This window comes from Sceloporus undulatus, chromosome 4 (genome assembly GCF_019175285.1).
Source record: "Sceloporus undulatus isolate JIND9_A2432 ecotype Alabama chromosome 4, SceUnd_v1.1, whole genome shotgun sequence".
NCBI classification, from domain to species: domain Eukaryota; kingdom Metazoa; phylum Chordata; class Lepidosauria; order Squamata; family Phrynosomatidae; genus Sceloporus; species Sceloporus undulatus.
In genome coordinates, this window is record NC_056525.1 from 42,703,294 (window position 1) to 42,720,124 (window position 16,831).

General features: G+C 38.6%; 1 protein-coding gene across 1 annotated transcript in view; it reads right to left on the reverse strand.

Annotated features, from left to right (window-relative positions):
- The window catches only part of SAMHD1 (SAM and HD domain containing deoxynucleoside triphosphate triphosphohydrolase 1), a 37,994-nt gene that overhangs the window by 19,979 nt on the left and 1,184 nt on the right, over positions 1 to 16,831 (reverse strand). Inside the window, exons 2-6 of the mRNA XM_042463092.1 lie at positions 8,221 to 8,287; positions 6,306 to 6,378; positions 4,950 to 5,110; positions 3,801 to 3,916; positions 313 to 383 (exon numbers count right to left, since the gene is read on the reverse strand). Of these exons, the coding sequence (XP_042319026.1) occupies positions 313 to 383; positions 3,801 to 3,916; positions 4,950 to 5,110; positions 6,306 to 6,378; positions 8,221 to 8,287 (488 nt within the window). The remainder of the gene's footprint in view (positions 1 to 312; positions 384 to 3,800; positions 3,917 to 4,949; positions 5,111 to 6,305; positions 6,379 to 8,220; positions 8,288 to 16,831) is intronic.

Below are 16,831 nucleotides of genomic sequence, written 5' to 3' on the forward strand. Positions count from 1 at the left end.
CCTAAATTCAACTGCTAGTCCCAATTAGAGGAAACCCAATGAACCAATGAAATGTATAGCAGTGTTGACTTGCTATTGATCAATTGATTCAAATAGTCTACTTTAGCTGGGGCTAGGAACTCCATAATTCTATTGCTCCCCCATACTTTGAAATGAACAAATCACTCACTCTGCAGAAATCCCTACATATTTCAAGTCTTAAAATATCATTAGCTGACACACATAATTAATATATTTAAGAACAACACAATGTATGTAATTATTAATGAAATGGGGATAGTTTGCCTATTACTCTGCATGTAATACACATACCTTCCATGGGTATCCTGGGCGAGCAAGTGGGATGAATCTTCCATCAAACATATGTGAGAATGGTCCATGACCTAAAAGTGAGAACAATGTAGTGTAAGAGCAGTAGGGATATGACAGAGGTATATACACACATTTGTCATGCTTATTAATTTTTTAGCCCTTCTCAATCAACAATTTCAAAACTACAGCAACCAAAAGCTAAACCTTTGAGTAGGCTGTCATTTGCTTTCTTTTGAAATAATGAAAAATAGTAGGTCCAACAAATAAACTACTGCCCTTTTTTCCGATCACTTCCTTCTTTATTAAGCTTTTGAAATGTACAAAGTTGCTACTCCAGCAACAGTAATCCAGCTGGAGTTTTAAAACAGCATCATGAAAAACAGTTTCCATATCTTCAGCTGAGGCCCTTCTTCAAGTTCTTTATCAGAGGTATGGCATAAGTCAGGATCATAGATCCTGTCATGCTTGTTAGCCAGAGATTTTGTACATGTTATGCTAAACAAGTGGCAATGATGGGTGGAGAGACTGTTTATCCTTCTTGAAGTTGACTAATGAGCAGATGAGAGGGAAGAAAGAATGTGTTTTGAATTGTCAAGGTCAATTTGGTGGGAATGCTTGGTACAAAGGAGTAGTCCTGGGAATAGGAATATTTTGGCTTGAAAACCAATTGGGGGGTGGGAGGCAAGCACATACAAATATTTGAAGTGCTATGTGCTTTCGATATACTGTACCTTGTAACTGAATTTGCCTCAGTCTTAATATATGGAATAAAGAATTTCTAAAATAAACAAACAAAAAAATAATCAGTCCAGTTGGATGTAACTAATACTGTGAATCTGTGGCAAGATCTGTTGTTTTCAGGTAAGGGTGCAATTGGTACATCTAAACTGGGCAACTTTAAAGGGTAAGGATGACACAGTGAGTGATCAGGTAGTGGATTTTGAAGGGCCAGTGCCCTCCTTCCCCAAAAACCTTTTTGCTTCTCAAAAACACACCCCTTCTCAAGGCCAAAAATGACTTCCAAGCCTGCAGTGAGCTTAATTCTGCCACACTTCTGAATCTTCAAGTTCAAAAATGGGGAAGAGGCTTTTTCCTTAAAAAAACTCAGGAAGAGGTCCTCAAAAATGCCTTTGGTACTAAACTTAGTCTACTCTTAGTCTAAATGGAGCAAAAGCATTGGCATAGGTGCCAACCGTGTATTTTGAAGGAGAATTGCTGAGCTATGAACCTACCTATTCCTTATGTGAGGCTTCTATTCCTTGATTATTTTATTCAAAACCGACTGTACACTTACTTCCAGATCAGCTCTTGCACCTTCTCTCCTCCACACACTTTGGAGAGATACCATGCTAGAACAACTTCATGATATTAATCTGTCAGGGTTCTCCATGACATTCTTGCAAACAAGCTAATGAAATGTGGGCTAGACAACATAACTGTTATGGATTTGTAATTGGTTGACTGGCCGAACCCAAAGGGTGCTCAACAATTGCTCCTTTTCATCCTGGAGAGAAGTGACCAGTGGGGTCCCATAGGGCTCTGTCCTGGGCCCAGTGCTATTCAACATCTTTATCAATGACTTGGAGGACAAAATTGGGGGCATACTTATCAAATTTGCAGATGACACCAAATTAGGAGGAGCAGCTAATACCCCAGAGGAAAGGATCAAAATTCAAAATGACCTTAATAGATTAGAATGCTGGACTAAAGCTAAGAAAATGAATTTCAACACGGAGAAATGTAAAGTATTGCACTTAGGGCAGTAAAATGAAAAGCACAGATATAGGATAGGCGACACCTGGCTGAATGAGACTACATGTGAAAGGGATCTGGGAGTCCAAGTATACGACAAATTGAACATGAGTGAACAGTGTGATGCGGCAGCTAACACGGCCAATGCAATTTTAGGCTGTATCAATAGAAGTATAGTGTCTAGATCAAGGGAAGTAATAGTGCCACTCTATTCTGCTCTGGTCAGGCCCCACCTGGAATACTGTGCCCAGTTCTGGGCTCCACAATTTAAAATGGATGTTGAGAAACTGGAGCATGTCCAAAGGAGTGCGACTAAAATGGTGAAGGGTCTAGAAACCATGCCCTATGAAAAACAACTTAGAGAGCTGGTGTCAGGCTCCCAATTGCAGCCCCCCATCTTGCAACAAGAGACTGTACTTTGAAAAAGAACAGCTTTATTGAAGAAAGAGATACATACAACAGAAGTGACTTGTTTTGTCAGGAATGAAAGTAAGCATGAACATATTGTTTTTATAACCCCATCAAGCAATAAAACAAACTAACTGGATAACTCTTTCCCGTGCAGTGATGAATTTCCTCCCAAGTGATTTAATGTCCTCCAGTCTTGGCAAAACTCTCAAAACAATTAAGCTCTCACACAGCATTATCTCCCTACTGCACCTGTGACCTTGAGTAATAAACCTTAAGCCACAATAGGACTAATTTATATTAAACCTTAACAGCCTATCCATAGTTAAGCATAACTGGAAACCCCATCATCCCGCAACCCAACATAATAGCATATTAAAATATAGTGAACATATTAGCATAACATCATATAAGCAACATTATAACATCAATAAGCACTCTATGGTTCAGTTATCCCTCCCATCACAGAGACCAGTCTCCAGCCCTTTGAAGATGAAGCCTCTGCTGGCAGGGTAACTCCCTCCACATTCCAACCTTAACAAGCAAGCATTCCAACCTTACCAAGCAAGCACATATTTTAACAGCCAGTCTATCTCTTTCTAGTACTTTCTATTAACCCATTATGAAATCTAACATTAAACCAACTACTAACTTAATCTAAAAATATTCTAACAAAACCCTAAATCTATAACCCTCATGACAGGAACCCCTGAATGAATAAATGAATGAAGGGGATTCCTGACAGCTGGGGATATTTAGCCTGGAGAATAGAAGGTTAAGAGGTGTTATGATAGCCCTGTTTAAATACTTGAAGGGATGTAATATTGAGGAGGAAGCTAACTTGTTTTCTGCTGCTCCAGAGACTAGGACCCAGAGCAATGGATGTAAACTACAAGAAAAGAGATTCCACCTCAACATTAGAAGGAACTTCCTGACAGTAAGGGCTATTCGACAGTGGAACACACTCCCTTGGAGTGTAGTGGAGTCTTCTTCCTTAGAGGTCTTTAAACAGAGGCTGGATGGCCATCTGTTGGGAATGCTTTGATTTAGATTTTCTGCATGGCAGGGGGTTGGACTGGATGGCCCTTGCAGCCTCTTCCAACTCTATGATTTCAAATGGGAACTTGGACATGCACAAGCAACAACACTTTTTTAGTACATTAAAATCTACTTTCAGTTTTAGCTTATCTTTCTACAGTACTATAAATTAAGTCAGAAATTACTGACCAGAGTACATAAGTGTATTTGTCAAAATATTTTAGAATCAGATGGCATAATTATTTTCATGTTGCATATGATTCTGTTAGGATATTTGAAAAGAATCTTACCCAAATCATGACAGAGACCAGCAATCTGAACACACAAAATATCCCTGTGGTTAATATCCAACTCGGGCTGTCGCTCTTGCAATTCCCGAACCAAACGGCCTGCCAGATGGCTAACTCTGTATGTAGCAAGGGGGAAAAAAAGTTTCATTTTTGTATTACTTTAATTTTTGTTTACAAACAAAACACAGATTTGCCAGTTGGTACAACTGTGAAATGTTACCAGGGTAACTCAACCCCAATTATAAACCCAGTGTAGATGTTATTTACCAATGAGATGTTGACTGTTTCAATAATCAATATCACTCTCCATTCAAACATAAAATGAAATTGAAACAAATACCAATTTCCTTTCTTCAGAAAGAAGAAACACTATACGTCCATTCTCAGCCGTATTACATCTCACGTTGTTTAGAACCAGTTTGTGTTTAGACCATCAGAAATAAGAGGGGTTTGTTTTCTTTCTAACTCCCTTTCATCTATTCTTATATACTCTTCAAAGACACACATAGGCACTGTCCTGAAGAGGGTCTCCCTATACAAGACCTACAATCCTTTTAGTAGCAATTCATACAAAGTGAACTGCATTGTACCTTAAATGAAAGACAGCATCTGCACTGCAGAAATGATGTAGTTTGATAGCACTTTAACTGCCATGGCTCAGTGCTATGGAATTCTAGGATCTGTAGTTCTTTGGGATAACCTTCTCTGACAGAGAGCTCTGCTGCCACAACAAACTACAAATTCCAGGATTCCATAGTATTGTGCCACAGCCGTTAAAAGTGTTGTCTAACTGCATGTTTTCTCCATTGCAGATGTAGCCGAAGACAGAAAACAAGGCTATGAGAATGGTGCTTTCTTCTATCTATGATGCAGGCGGGGGGTATACATTTCAGTAAAATTTTATACTCTGTGAACCTCCATCTAGTCAAAACATTTAACACAAAAACAGGATAGGACAACATTTTGAGAACGGAATATTGGAATAGAAAAATGGTCTCTATCCATATATGCTACTATAGAATTTGTGATATTGCATTCACTGATGTTCACAGGTAAATGTGAGCAGTCTTCAGTAGAGAGCAGTGGCAAAGTATTCAGCTCAATAATAATAATAATAATAATAATAATAATAATACAAGATATCTTTACCCAAGGGAATGTTCAAAACGGTTGTGTGAAGCTCCTGGGAAAACATAGTAAGTTCCACCCAACTGTTTAATGTATCGGAGGCGCTGAAACTGAGGTGTGTCAATTATTTTAACAAGAAGAGGATGCATTTCAATGTGACCGTGGATAGGGTCGTTAAATACCTGGAATTTTTTTTAAAAAATTAAAAAATTATATAACAGGTGGACTATGAAAACAAGAGAAACAAACATGTTATATTAGGAAAAATGAACTTCTGAACCAAGAATACTTTTTCTGTTTCATAGTAAAACAAATACTGTAAGGTAGTCACAGATGACTAAAAAATGTATGACAGCCCATAAAGCTTTTTCATAATTTAGCCAGCTGACAATTTAACTGAGATCAACATGGCACACTGAGACTGTGAGAAAAGATTTGGACTAGTTTCCAGATTCCCCCAGGCAACATGTCATGGTAATTAGGCAATTCTAAATCATAGAACAGTTAACAAGCAAAGGACACTATTTTCTCATTTCTATTCTCATTCCATTCTTAAATATGAAAGAATGCTCTACCACCATCAGTCTCATTTTTATAAAACTACATCTAGATTTGCCCTTCTATCAAAGACTAGAGATCTTTCCATTCAAAGAAGCCAAAATCCAACTGATTCTCCCTTTGGACAATTTCCAACCATTAATCAATATATTTTGATAGTTCTTTACCCATCCCCTCTTCTACCACAAATGGCAGCTACTCTTGCCTGAGGAAGAACAGCCAGAAAGGGATAGAAGTATGATTTTAAAATCATTAAGTATACAAGAGTTTCGTATCTGAAATGTCATCACTAATAACAAAAATTACCATATATACTCAACTATAAGCTGACCTCATGCATAAGTCGATGGCAGGTTTTGAGGCCAAAAATATGTTTTTTGCTATGACCTATAATCGAGGATAAAACTTAAGGGCATGTAACACAGGATCTAAACGATGAAGCAAAGGGGGAAATGCCAAAGAACCTACAAAATTCCAGCAGGCATAACTGTTTCTGCTCACCCTAAAGGCTGGAAGGATGAGAGAGTAGAGGGGACCACTGTTTCAATGACAAGTTATGCTCTTGCCTTTATCAGGGAATTGTTCCTTTTCAAAAAATAAAAATTAAATTATAGTACTTACTTTGACCCATGGATAAATCGACTGAGTTTTTTTGGGTCCGTTTTCTGACTCAAATTTCGACTTATACTTGAGTATATATAGTAGTAATGTAGGCACTATCTTTATACTAGCAGTTTGTGGGGTGGAGGTAGGTATCTCTTTTAGTCTCACAGATAAAAGGCAAAAATTATTTTCAGCTGAAACAAGTACTTCTCTCACCTTCATTATAACAGCATGACTTTGTGCCAGTTTGTGCAGACAATTCAGAATCTTTACTCTCACATCCATCTTTCTGAAAATTATCAAGCATCACACTGGGTTAAATTCAACAAGTTAACAAGAAACTTGACATTAAATCTATATTAACTGCAGTACTACAAACATTTTTACAGCAGTTTTCACTTATTAAAGATTTTCACAAGAGCCGGAAACTACTTGTTTTTATAAACTGCAGCAAGTCCAGAGCAGCAGGCATTGCAGAATCATAAAATACTGTGTCACATATGAATTTTCATATTCACTCTAATGACAATATTAAAGTTATATCATTCTTTTCCTCTATAAACAGGGCTGAATGTATAAATTTACCTCTACTATAATTACTTAATGTATTACTGATTATTGTATTTATATTTTTACTCATTCATTGTATATTATTTTTATTTAACCTTTTATATAGAGTTCTTATACAGAGTGTTATACAAATTTTGTTGTATTGTCTATTGTATTGTACTCATACTCTTAAAGATTTTATTTAATCTTTTATATAGCGTTCTATTTCACTTTGTGGTATTCTGACATGGCCCTTTGGCTAATCAATAAACATTGACTGATTGCTTGATTGATTAGGACTGAATGCTTGCCACTCTGGGAGAAAAGCAAATGGGTATATATTCTATGTTCATGCATTGACAACAACTGCCATATATACTGTACTCGACTACAACTTGAGAAATTTAAGTCTAAAACACCTGTTGACTTATCCATGGGTCAGCGCTGGAATAGACATCAAGGAGAAGGAAGCCAAGGCTTCCAAAAACGCCCTAGAGTCCATCTCTACATACTTCAAGGTGGAATGTTTTGTAAGCTGCTTTTCAACAATCCGTTCTCTTCCCTCACAACCCCAGTGACCCTCTATGGAGCAATAGCTATGGAAGGTTTTTCAGAAACCTCCAGGGAGCTCATGCTGGGGGGGGGGGGGGGGGAGCATGGAAACAGATGGTTGAAAAGCAACCCAGAAAACTCCTCCCAGTTTGAGGTGCACAATACTACAATTATTTCAGATTAACACTCAAAAGATCTTTTTTGATCTCACTTTTCTGTGAGCACATATGTTTTACTTTCTACTGTATATTACATACCTTCTATTGTGACACACTGCAAAGAAAACAAAACAGCATCTGCTGTTATGCTGCCTGAGCACATGGTTAATTTTTGTAGTATAATATATGAAATTAAAGTCCTTTTTTAATTTTGTGACTCAGCAATTGTCTGGCAATGATTAAGATGTCAGAAGTAAAGTAGGTCTTAGCTTTTAATAGCAACAATAACACCTGAAGATTAAGGTGCAGTACACACGGCGCTAAAGTGTCATGCTCGCGCCATGCTAGGGTTACGGGACCATGCAGCAACCGCACAGTCCCTAACCCTAGCATGTACGGATGGGATGCATAGTGTCCGCACGCCGTGCTGCGCAAATTACATCCCGAGTGCACCATTGGCACACTCAGGTATAACTGGTGTGGTGGAAAAAGAACCCGCTTTTTGCAGGTTCTTTTTCCTCCGGCGCGAAGCCACATGGTTTGGTGGCTGCGGCTTCACTCCGGAGGAAACTAGACCTCTGGCAGGCTGCCCTTTTTGGACGGTCTGTCCTGCCCCTTTGTATCATGTAAGGAATACTGTGCTGTTCCTGCTGCCAAGAATAACAGAAAATTTATCAATTTTTAAATACATCCTTTCTTCCTACAACGTGCAGGTTATGCATACATTCAGCTAAACTTAGCACTGATAGATCAGTATCAGGGTCATTCTTCAGCAGTATACAGATCAGAATAGGTGCTAACTGGAGAAAATATTTATTTAAGAACTACAACACAAGTTGTTATAACTGCTTAAGTTAAACAGTTCCACTTACTGAATTCCGATTTTTTCAAGACGAGATTCTGTGAGGTAGGGCAAACATGAACCAGTGATACTATTTTCTAAGGATAAAAGAAAACAATTGTTAGTTTCCTACATGTTTATGTTTCTAAAATTTTTTGGTATTTCAAGATTATTTAGGTAGATTTCACACTAAAAAAAGGATAAGCAAAATAATATCTTATTCTGAAATCCCTAATATATGAAATTACAGAAAGGTTGTGCAGCCTTTGTTTGACTCTAATTCCTAGCCAGTGGCAAGGAATAATGGGGAATATTATTATTATAATGGGAAACTGTGATGAGTCACAATTACCTTGTTGTTGCTGTTGTTGTGTGCTTTGAAGTCATTTCTGGCTTATGGCAACCATAAGGCAAACTTATCATAGTGTTTTCTTGACAAGATTTGTTTGGGGGGTTTTTTGGTGGGGGGGTTGCTTTTGTCTTCCTCACAGTCTCACCCTGTGTGACTTGCCCAACGTCACCCAGTGTGCATCTACACTGTAAAAATATTGTAGTTTGGCACAACTTTAACTGCCATGTCTCCAGCCTACAGAATCTTGGGATTTGTAGTTTTGAGAGGCATCTGGACACTTTGGCAGAAAAAGCTAAAGACCTTGTAAAACTACAAATCAAAAGATTCCACAGGATAGAGCTACAGCACATCTACAGTGGTGTCAAACTACGTATTTCTACACTGTAAATACATCCCCAGTGGGTTTCAGTGGCTGAGCAGAGATTTGAACCTTGGTCTCCAGAGTCATAGTTTAACAATCAAACAATTACATCACACTGGCTCTCAAACATTATTTGTTGTTGTATGCCTTAGAGTCATTTCCAACTTACAGCAACCCTGAAGCAAACCTATATTTTCTTGGCATGATTTATCAGAGGGCGGTTGCCTTTGCCTTTCTGAGACTGAGAGTGTGTGATTTACCACACTAGCTCTCCACAGTTGCCTTATTCCTGTTATTTTCTGGTTTCACTCTCGCATTCATACAGAAATTTCACCTGCAACCAAAATCAAAATGTGAACAAAAACTGTATTTATAGGAAATGGTTTCTATTCTAGAATGTAAACTATTCCTCCTTGGAACACAGGCAACCTGCATCCAACACTATAATACAGGCTGGGTATCCCTTATTCAAAATTCTTGTGACCAGAAGTGCTTGGATTTTGGAATACCTGCCTTTACACACACACACACACACACACACACACACAGAGAGAGAGAGAGAGAGAGAGAGAGAGAGAGAGAGAGAGAGAGAGGACCCAAGTCTAAACACATACACCTTATACACATAGTCTGAAGATAAATTTATACCATATTTTAAATAATTTTGTGCATGAAACAAAGTATGTATGTATGAAACCAACCATTTCAAGCAAAGGCATTATTATTTCAGCCACCCACTAAAAGTTTTGGGTTTTGGAGTATTTCAGAATTCCGGAAATGGGAGCTCAACCTGTACTTTATTTTTAGTACAGTATTATAAGGCTGGCCCTACTAAACAGGGTGAGGAAGCCTTCTCAGAAACTGGCACTGCTGTGAAGCACAACCTCTCTTGCTCCCAGCAAGAAACCCAAATCTATTATGTTAAGCAGCAGACCCCCTGGCAAAGGAAGAGACAGATCCCTGGCAAAGGAGGGCATCATTAGAACAATGCATTATGGACAGATGGCCAAGGAGACTGAGCTACAAGACTGATTGTAGGTCAAATTGCCCTCCTCTCTTTCTACTTCCCTCAATCTTTCTCAGCATTACTGTCTTTTCCAATGAGTCCTTCCTTCTCATGATGTGTCCAAAGTACGACAGCCTCAGTTTGGTCATTTTGGCTTCCAGGGAGGTTTCAGACTTGATCTGCTCTAGGACACATTTGTTTGTCATTTGGCTGTCCATGGGATCCTCAGCACTCTTCTCCAGCACCACATCTCAAATGAATTCATTTTCTTCCTATCTTCTTTCTTAACTGTCCAGCTCTCACATCCATACATGGTAATAGGAAATCCAATGGCTTGTATGATTCTAACTTTTGTGCTCAGTTGTATGTCTTCACATTTTAGAATATTTTCTAGTTCTCTCACAGCTGCTCTCCCCATTCTTAGTCTTGTTATGTGATATCTTGGCTGGAGTCCCCTTCTGATCAATATTTGATCCCATGTATGAAAATTCTTTTACTATTTCCATTTCTTCATTGTCTAGGTTGAACCTGTGAAGGTCCTTGGTGATCATTATTTTTGTTTTCTTTATGTTCAACATTACGCCTTCCTTTGCACTTTCTTCTTTGATCTTCCTTAGCAGGTGTTCCAGGTCTTTGAGGTTTTCTGCTAGTAATATGGTGTCATCGGCTCAGATTGTTGATATTCCTTCCTCCTGTTTTCACTCCTTCTTCTGTGTCCAGGCCTGCTTTTCTTATTATAGGTTCTGCATAAAAGTTGAACAGATAGGGTGAAAGCATGCAGCCTTGTCTGAAGCCTTTGCCAACTGGGAACCATTTTGTTTCTCCATGTTCTGTTTTGACAGTAGCCTCTTGTCCTGAGTACAGATTCTTCATCAGGCCTATCGGATATGTTGGCACTCCCATGTCTTTAAAAGCGTTCCATAGCCTTTCATGCTCTATGCAGTCAAAGGCTTTGCTATAGTTTATAAAGCACATGCTGATCTTCTTTTGGAATTCCATGGTGTGCTCCATTAGCCATCGTATTAAAATCCAACTAAACTGCAGAGATTTTCCAAATTAGAATATTAAGATTGTAAATACTGCTGATAGAGGCTTTTATCTTACTAAACTTAACCAACTTTCTGCCAATCAAAATGGAAAGGAAATACTGAAAAATAAGAGAGCTGTCCTTGCATACACAGACAATTCCCACACTGCACAAAAGCATACTCAGTTCAGAAAGAATGCATTTTTACACCCAAAGCAATGCAATGATGACTCTTCACAATACTCAGAGCCGCTCTCTAGATACAATTCCCATAACAGTAAGAAAGTAAACTAAAAATGGGGTGTTGTTTTTTTTAGATTTAGGAAAGAAAAGTTGCTATACAACAGATATTTAATGAAGACTAAATAACAGTAAGATAATGATGGGAAGAGAAAATATATGGTTAAATGTAGTATATGGTTAAGTGGCAGTTAGAGAAAAGAGGAAAGTCTTTTTAAATGGGGATAAGGAGTAGGAGAAACAGTACAGTATATGTTATTAGGGTGTGTGTAGCATATATAGAGTTATTTTGCTTTGTTGCTGTTTTTGTTTTGCTTTGGTGCTCATTTTAAGTTTATGTCTCTGTTAAGGTCTATATATGTATGTTTTTTTTACTCTGAAAATTATTAATAAATATTATTTTTAACAAAAGAATACTTAGAGCAGCTAAGCCATGCATTATTGAGCAATATCAGTAGAGGGAAAAAGTAAAGCAAATAGAGGAGGAATGGAAGATAAGGAACCAGACTGCTTAAGCCTCTTCTAGCAGATAAAAATAAGTATCCTGTCAGGGGAAAAATAAGTGATAATGTGAAATTCCTCCCTCTGCACTATATTGGGATATTTCAAGAGGAAATTCCAGGGGGAGGGAGGCATCCTTTCTTCACATACTTTATCCCCATGTCCTGAACAATCCCTGAACAGTACTACAAGGTTCCCACTCCAAATACCTAAAATCCATATAGGATCACTCCTGCTCACAAAATGAGCCAACCCCCACCTCAACTGAATATTACACCTGAGCAATAATTCAAGAAATCTTGCATGACAGTTCATTGCTTCATGGTTTTGAATTGGTTCTGATAAGATGTATTACTACTTAGATTCTTATTTTTTCTTTAGCATTTGGATTCTTTCTAACAGAACAGCAGATTTATGCAACACAAGGCAGAGAACTGACGCTTGAACTGATAACCCTGCTGAGCATGTCAGCAGCACCAAGCAAATAGAACGATAATGGTATTTTCTATTCCCTGGAGTTTATTTCTCAGTATTGCACACATCTACATTCTTGACACAAATCTCAAAACTATATTCTTGACCCAAGTCTCAAAACAAAGAGCACGTATATGTTACAAGTTATTTCCAACTGATAACATTGGCAAGCTCTTCTATAGTTTTCTCTCCTGGAAACCTATTTTCTCAGTTATCATTTCTAAATCAAGATTGCAATTAATTAACTAATTGACAAGAATGATCTCACAATAGGTTATCTATATCTAATGCCTCAAATAACACCTGTGATCTTTCATCAATGGGATTATTCAAGAGAGAAGTGGCTAACAAGTACTATACCTGAATGGCAAGTTTCAGCTAAACTGAGTAATTAATGAAAAACAGCATAGGATAGAATTACTGGATAGAAAATTTAAAATCTAAACAGTTTCCTAACATTAATAGGAAATTCAATAAATAACTGCATAAGGAAATATTAACTACAGAAAATGACCTGCTTTTCAGATCTCATCGGGCAGAGGTTGAGGAATAATACTGATGGGAGTTATTAAGGCTTGAATGGTCAAAGGTCTTAAGACATGATGGAGACACAGATGTATATAAATCAGTTTTTACCAGGTATCACACAAATTTTTGGTTACACTTAGGACTGTTGGGTGTGGACAAACACAACAAAAAGAATAAATCATCAGTTTTTTAAAATAGCAAAACCAAACTGAACTTTGCTTTTTGGATTTTTTAGAAAATATTTTCAAGCTGTGGATATAGAGGGCCACCTGTATGCTACCAAGGAACATGGAATTTTTACATTTTATATAAAGCACATCATTTTATTACCCCATTGTACAGAATAGGACTTGAGCATCCACAGATTTTGCTACCCAGGGGAGCCCTGGAACCGATCCCCAGTGGATATCAAGGGCCCATTGTATATCAATGTTTTTTCAAACAGATTTAGTAAATAATGTGTGAAGGAAGCAATGATAGCAGAGGAAGAAAGCAACCTGAGTAACAGCCATCACTTTTAATGTAGAGTGAGTTACTCAATACTGTTATTTTAGACAAAATACTGTGCATATTTTCACAGCACTACACAATGAATTTACTTATTGAAATGATTTAAAAAGACTAAATCTTTTTAAATTTCTTAATCTAGCAAAAAATACTCTGCATACGTATCTCAGGTTAAATGTTTATAATGCACCACCTTCCTTCTGCATGAACATAAATGAGACTGGACTGTTTGAATCTTCTGCTGTAATAAATGTGCCCCAGAATTCATTAATTAATTAATTTGCATCTATATCCCACAATGCAAGGTGACTAGTGAAATGAAAAAGAATATTTAGCAAGATGAAACTGGGGTGGTGATGGTGAAGTGCTACTCTAAAGCAATTAAAGAGTCCACTGGCACCTTTAATAAATCTTCACTGGCTTCTTCATCTGGCAAAGATGGTAAATAAAGATCATAGAGGGGAAACATGGTGATTACTGTATATACTCATGTATAAGTCTAGAGATTTAGATCAAAAAATCTGACCCAAAAAACCTGAGTCAACTTATCCGTGGGTCAATGTAAGTACTGTATTTTAATGCATATAATATATATATGGTGAAAGGTGAGAGTTTAATCTGCCCTAGAAGCACTGAGCCTCTTCTACTCTCTCAGCCATCCAGCCTTTAGTATGTGCACAAATAGATATGTCTGCTGGAATTTTGTAAGTTCTTTGGCACTGTTTTCCTTTACTTTATCCTTTACATCCTTTGTTGCATGTGCTTATGTTTTACCCTCAACTTATCCACGGGTCATATCAAAATCCACTGTTTTGGCCCCAAAACCTGCCCTCGACTTATACAGTTGTCCCTCCATATTTGCTAGGGTTAGGGGAACAAGACCCCCGTGAATATGGAAAACTGCAAATAACAAAAATGCTGTTTTTACCTGAGAGGACACCTCTCTAGGAATCTCTAGGTCCTCCAGTGCAACCCTGTGGTCAATGTCCAACATACACTGACCATAGAATGGCACTGGAGTAGCTACAAATGGTCTTTCAGTGCAACGTTTAGTTAAAGTTGACCACAGTGTTGCACTGGAGGACCTAGACAGTCCTCAAGAGAACATATTAATGAAATCTGTGAATAATCAAATCCGCAAATATGGAGGGATGACTGTATGTATATGACATCAACTTATAGTCTCATAGACTCATAGAATTGTAGTTGGAAAAGACCACAAGGGCCATCCAGTCCAACCCCCTACCATGCAGGAAATCCAAATCAAAGCATCCCTGACAGATGGCCATCCAGCCTCTGTTTAAAGACCTCTAAGGAGGGAGATTCCACCACTCTCCGAGGGAGTTTGTTCCACTGTCAAACAGTCCTTACTGTCAAGAGGTTCCTCCTAATGTTGAGGTGGAATCTCTTTTCCTGGAGTTTGCATCCATTGTTCTGCATTCTAATCTCTGGAGCAGAAGAAAACAAGCTTTCTCCCCTCCTCAACATGACATCCCTTCAAATATTTAAACAGGGCTATCATATCACCTCTTAACCTTCTCTTCTCCAGGCTAAACAACACCAGCTCCCTAAGTTGTTCCTCATAGGGCATGGTTTCTAGATCCTTCACCATTTTAGTCGCCCTCCTTTGGACATGCTCCAATTTCTCAATGTCCTTTTTGAATTATGGTGCCCAGAACTGGACACAATATTCCAGGTGGGGCCTGACCAGAGCAGAATATAGTGGCACTATGACTTCTCTGGATCTAGACACTATACATCTATTGATGCAGCCTAAAATCGCATTGGCCTTGTTAGCTGCTGCATCACACTGTTGACTCATATTCAACTTATGGTCTATTTGGACTCCTAGATCCCTTTCACATGTAGTTTCATTCAGCCAGGTGTCACCCATCCTATATCTGTGCATTTCATTTTTCTGCCCTAAGTGCAGTACCTTACATTTCTCCATGGTGAATTTCATTTTGTTAGCTTTGGCCCAGTTTTCTAGTCTGTTCAGATCATTTTGAATCTTGATCCTGTCCTTTGGGGTATTAGCTACTCCTCCTAATTTGGTGTCATCTGCAAATTTGATAAGTATGCCCTCAATTTTGTCCTCCAAGTCATTGATAAAGATGTTGAATATCACTGGGCCCAGGACAGAGCCCTGTGGGACTCCACTGGTCACTTCTCTCCAGGATGAAAAGGAGCCATTGTTGAGCACCCTTAGTCCAGTATATACAGTATGTTAAGAGTCACAGGCCAAAATTCTGTCTGAGATGTCAGATGGCTCTAACAACATCACCATTTTTTCCCTTCTGTATCATTTTTAACATCTTTGCCTAAAGACAAAGTCAGCAAAGCTTCCAAAGCTTGCATAATGTATTTCATGCTTTGTAGTCGGCCCAATGCAAATATCACTGTTTGTGGTTTTGGATTTTATTATATTTTGCTACATGGCCAGCATAGCTACCCCTGAATGTATATTTATCCTGGATTTCAAGATACCAAATTTAACCACAACAGTGATACCTAATCAAAAGGGAACCAAAGGACTGGGATTAACTCCAAGAAAGGTAAAATTCTTTCACTGCACTACAAATTGAGACTTACATTTGCACAGAATATTGCCTGAGCTGGAAGCTACAGTTCCCACCATAAGGAAGTGATGCCCCAGGGAGGTGATAACTTTGGCTGGCTTATGGTGGAAAGGATTGAGACACTGTAATTCTGGCAGGAAATGAAGGTTTAAGCTTGTCTGACATGGTGAAGCATGTTAGATTTGCTTGTCATAGCTTTGCTTGCTCACCATGTATTTTAAGGCCCAAACAGACAGGCCAAAATAAAGCTGCTTCAGGTCACTTTGGAGATATGCTGCTTGAATGATGCATGTGTCCTAAAAGGCTGGAAGCCGCACCAAAGCCACACTGCAGTCCTAAGGACTGGAGCACAGCTTTGGCTGCAGCTTCTGGACTCTTAAGATGTGTGTGTCATTTACATGGCATACTTCCAAAGTGACCTGAAGCAGCTTTATTTTGGCCTGTCTGTTCAGGCCTGTAGAGTGATGCTGCTAAATGATGGGGCATGTAGTAATGTGTTAATTGCTAAGACTGTTATCCACTTTTTTGTGTGGTTAAAGAGCAGGTGCTAAGGGAGTTGAGGCTGTGCCTGGAGACTCAAGAGGTGCATCTACACTGTAGAAACAATGCAGTTTGACACCATTTTTGCAGTTTGACACCGCATGGGCAAAGGGGAGGCGCCAGCCTGCAGATAGCCCTCCCTACCATCTGAACTAAGACCAGGAACAGACAATGCAGGCTTATGACTAACATCTTCAATTTCTTTTTCCTGTTTGCCTGATGAAGAAATCAGTGTGACTTCAGGACTGCAACTGCCTCTATCTTTGCCAGATCAGAGCTGTGGCAACTGCAGACTGTGCCCCTAATCTGGCCTTTCCAGGGCACAAAAAGGAGGCAGAAAAAGTGGCTCCTTTTGGTTTCCTTGAAAGGGTGCCATAGCCACCAGAACCCCAGCTTTAACAGCGCTCCTTTGGCTCCACATCATGTGGACACAGCACGAGAGGATGAAAATTCAAATTACAAGTCCTTTGTGTATGCAAATGAAGTTGCAGGTCCAATTTTGTGGAATTCATACACAAACCACAACG